This window comes from Diaphorina citri, unplaced genomic scaffold (assembly GCF_000475195.1).
Source record: "Diaphorina citri unplaced genomic scaffold, Diaci psyllid genome assembly version 1.1 scaffold7266, whole genome shotgun sequence".
Classification (NCBI taxonomy): Eukaryota; Metazoa; Arthropoda; class Insecta; order Hemiptera; family Psyllidae; genus Diaphorina; species Diaphorina citri.
Window position 1 is genome coordinate 8,986 of NW_007384642.1, and position 3,747 is coordinate 12,732.

Sequence of the window (3,747 nt, forward strand, 5' to 3'; positions counted from 1 at the left end):
ACGGAGACTTATGTTTCCAAGGAGGTTAACATGGTGTCTGCTGTACAGTTGAGCGAATCCATTAGAAGTATGACCAAAATGTGAGGTCTGAGCGAGTCTGGTCGATATCCAACTCCTATAAGTCATCGTCGGGGCAGAGTCAAAGTACTCATATAGTGCTATAAAGGCTTAGTCGACATTCCGTTAATGCGATCAGCCTTTATACATGATGTCCAGGACCTTTTAACGTTAATGTACGTATGTTCTTGCCGTGGGTTAGCCGTCCGACCGACGTGGAGGGCTTTCATTATGTAGAGGTTAGTGGAATTGAGATCCTGGCATATTGGTAGGGTAGTTAATGAGAAACCAGTTGTGGGTAAGTTTAGGCTGTGTGTTATAGCAATGTACTCCTTAAAGGACAATTAGAGGAACGTTAAGATGACGCGCGCTAATTTTATAACAGTGGTCTACTCAGTAGTTTATTTGATTGGAGATTCATAAAATACTCGGTCGTTTTCGTGTAATGTGCGTGTTAGGTCCGTAATGTTAGGTGTAGGACCCTTCGTTTGGTACGGAACTCGAGGGTGGAGGTATGACCTATGTTAGGTAATATGCAACTTACAACTAGAATCGTTTTCTTGCGTTATAAAGTTTAAAGTTCTAAGGTATTGTAAAAAAAAGTGTCTTGCGAGAAGGGTGTTCTCTGTATCAAGTTTGGGTTTAGGCCCGTTGTAAAGACCTTTATACCAATCTATAACATGTAACTCTGCCGATAAGTTCCAAATAAAATTCAATAATCCGATTATTTAGATTTTGTGTGCATTTAACTAGTACTATGTATAATTTAATTTGATACAGGTGGACTTATCTTTGCTTATAGCGTTCAATTTACGGTTAGTGTAATAAGCCGCTTATGACGCTTCTTGGTAGTGTGACATATGTCATGAATTCTACTACAATCGTTCGTGCAAGTTGGTTCCGTTTTACACACACACAATATCGAATGGCTTGCTGCTTTCCAAAACCCAACACCTTCTGTATGAATGAGGGGGATACGGGACACTTGGAATGTCTTTTATTTTGCTTTTGTGTTGGGGTGTACGATTTAATTGTTGAAATGCATTCTCGATTCCCGTGATAAAGAGATTCGTTTCATCATTTTCTTATTTTGCGATTTCACTGTTCATTGTTCATGCTTTTGAAAACCTGAGTAGGTACATAGAGGCTGGAGTGGTTAGCACCATGGACTTCGGGCCTGAAGGTTGGTGGTTCGAGTATGTACCATTGTACTTACAAGACAAATCATGAAAGGAAATCTAGGACACTCGGATTTTTTATTTTGCTTTTAGGTTTTTAATATTATCAATTCACATGGTAAAGACACCTCAATCATGATTTTTTTTTTCGCACTTATTTGCGATTTCACTTGGTACGTGGGTAGGAGGTACTGATTCTTGAAATTTTAGTCTTCTTCTTCACCTTTTCCCGTGCTCAGACGGGGTCGGCATTTTTCGTCAGCCTCTCAATCAGCCCTGGTTGATTGCTTTGGGCTGACGTTTGATTTTGGCTACATTTTTTTTTAACCTTTGCTATTTCTTTAGGTAGCAAGGGAAATTTCAGGCTGGTCTGCTCCCTGTTTTAAGTCCCCCAGTCAGACTAAGCTGGTTCGCTCCTAGTTTGAAGTCTCTCAGCCAGACTAATCCACCAAAATCCTTTGGTCTTACTAATTTTATACCCAGTCTTTGTCAATGAAGTTTGGTCCTTTAAGTCCAGCAGTTAGGCCAGGACAGAACTTGTTCTAGACCAGTGTTTCTTAATTAGTTTGGCCCGCGGAACCCTTTTCAAAAGGTGAACTTCTTTGCAGAACCCTGAACTTTCAAGATTGCACCCCCCACCCTTTCCTCTTATCCTGTCATTCTTCTCTCTTCGATTTCGGGACGATAAGACCTTAGATGTTACAGTTCCCTCTATCAAACCTCTAAAAAAATGTGTAAGGTGAAATACTTACCTAGTCTAAGATGGTCGTTTTGAAACTGCATTTTATGTAGTGTAGGATTTTTCCAAAATATCTTGCGGAACCCTTGCTGTCAGCTTGCGGAACCCCTAGGTTCTGCGGAACACCAATTAAGAAATGCTGTTCTAGACTGCCTAAAGGTGTCTGGTCAAAGTACCTACATTTTCAAAGCTTGAATTTGTATAAAGCTTAACCCACCTTTTGGGGCTGTTTGCCTCTATACATGAGGCATAGGTCTTAGGACAACAAAATGGGTTAAGCTTGTACAAGAGGTACTTAGGTACCTAAGTCTTGACTTTTAATACTTAAGTAAGTAACTTTCAAATAAAAAGGGAGGACAAGGAGCTCTAAGTAATTTCTCATTTTAAATGTCCTAAGTGTGATATTATTTTGGATAAAAAAAAAAAAAAAAAAAAAAAAAAAAATTTTTTTTTTTTTTATTTTTTTTTGAAGAGGGTTTTTTTCGCCACCAGGGGTTGAGCAGACAAGAAAGGACCAATAATCCTATCTTAGAGGGACAGGGGCAGAATTCTTCCCCCGGATGGCCCCCTCTAGAATCACACCCAGACACAATTCACTACAATAACAAGTACCTCAACATGATCCAACCCACCATACTAGAGCGGCTCTTGGCTTCAAACCGCAGTTAACCATCATGAGGACCTGTGCTTTCCCTTTGAAGCATAATAACCCCTTTGTAACCTCCAGCTTACCCATACACACAAAGCCCAATCTGAGGCTTAGGATTTTTTTTTTTACAAAGGTACTTTTATTTATTAATCATTACAAACATAAGGTTCACAAAAAAGATATAAATTAAAAGTAGCTGAGTACCCCATTCAGAATAATTCTGGTGTTGGGCTACACTAGGTATAAGGTATTTTCTAAGAATCTAAGAAACCTCAGGCTGGTTAGGGTAAAGAGTCCAAATGTCGGACAGGTCTAAATCAGTTTGAAAACGTTTCCCAGTTTCTCACCTTGATGATGATGAGACTTGCGCACGCTGGTGTGCGCTGCAGGAACTACGCCACCGTATCGTGACAAGGTCAGCCGGCCGACTCCGCCCCCTACCGGCCCATTAATTATCACATTCTCGTGAACATTTCCTGGCGGGCTGGAATCTTGTCGCCCCGTTAGACTCCCTGGGCCCGTCATTGCTATGGGAGAAGTAGCCCTTAAAACGCTAATGGTTGGATTGGCTGGACCTGCACAAAGCAGTCAAGCTACGCGCAAACTTCAAACACTACCTACTGGCGATGGCATTCAGAAACATTCCGGTTAAGAAACAATTTGATTTTTAATATTTTGTAAGTAGCTGTACAAAAATACATTTAGCCAGCCTTGTTAGCTTGGTTGGTAGTGCGTCTGCCTTGTAATCGCTAGGCCGCGGGTTCGATTTCCGCCCGGGGCGGATTTTATCCTGATGGGATAATCTTCGTTCTCGGAACGGCTGGCTTTTCTCACTATCCTGTCTTGCCTTTCTCTCTTCGATTTCGGGACCGAATAAGGACCATGAGCACGCCCGCGCGTTACAGCTTCCCACTCCTGGTCCAACGCGCTCTTTACTCAAAAAAAAAAAAAGAAAAAAAAAACAAAATACATTGTTCGATTTTCGATGAACTAGCGAACAATGTGTACACATCAGGATAAATCTTTGAAAGCTGATCGGACTCTGGTCCGAAAGGGGTCCTTGTTCAAGGCGACACTTCAGGGTCCCTTTCCTCTCGGGTCGAGAGCAACTTCTTACTCAGACA

General features: G+C 41.3%; 1 protein-coding gene across 1 annotated transcript in view; it reads right to left on the reverse strand.

The window, feature by feature from the left end:
- Positions 1-3,148, reverse strand: part of LOC113472690 — a 10,214-nt gene extending 7,066 nt beyond the window's left edge. The window contains exon 1 of the mRNA XM_026832483.1: positions 2,971-3,148. Within this exon, the coding sequence (XP_026688284.1) occupies positions 2,971-3,148 (178 nt within the window). The remainder of the gene's footprint in view (positions 1-2,970) is intronic.
- Positions 3,149-3,747: the final 599 nt, after the last annotated feature.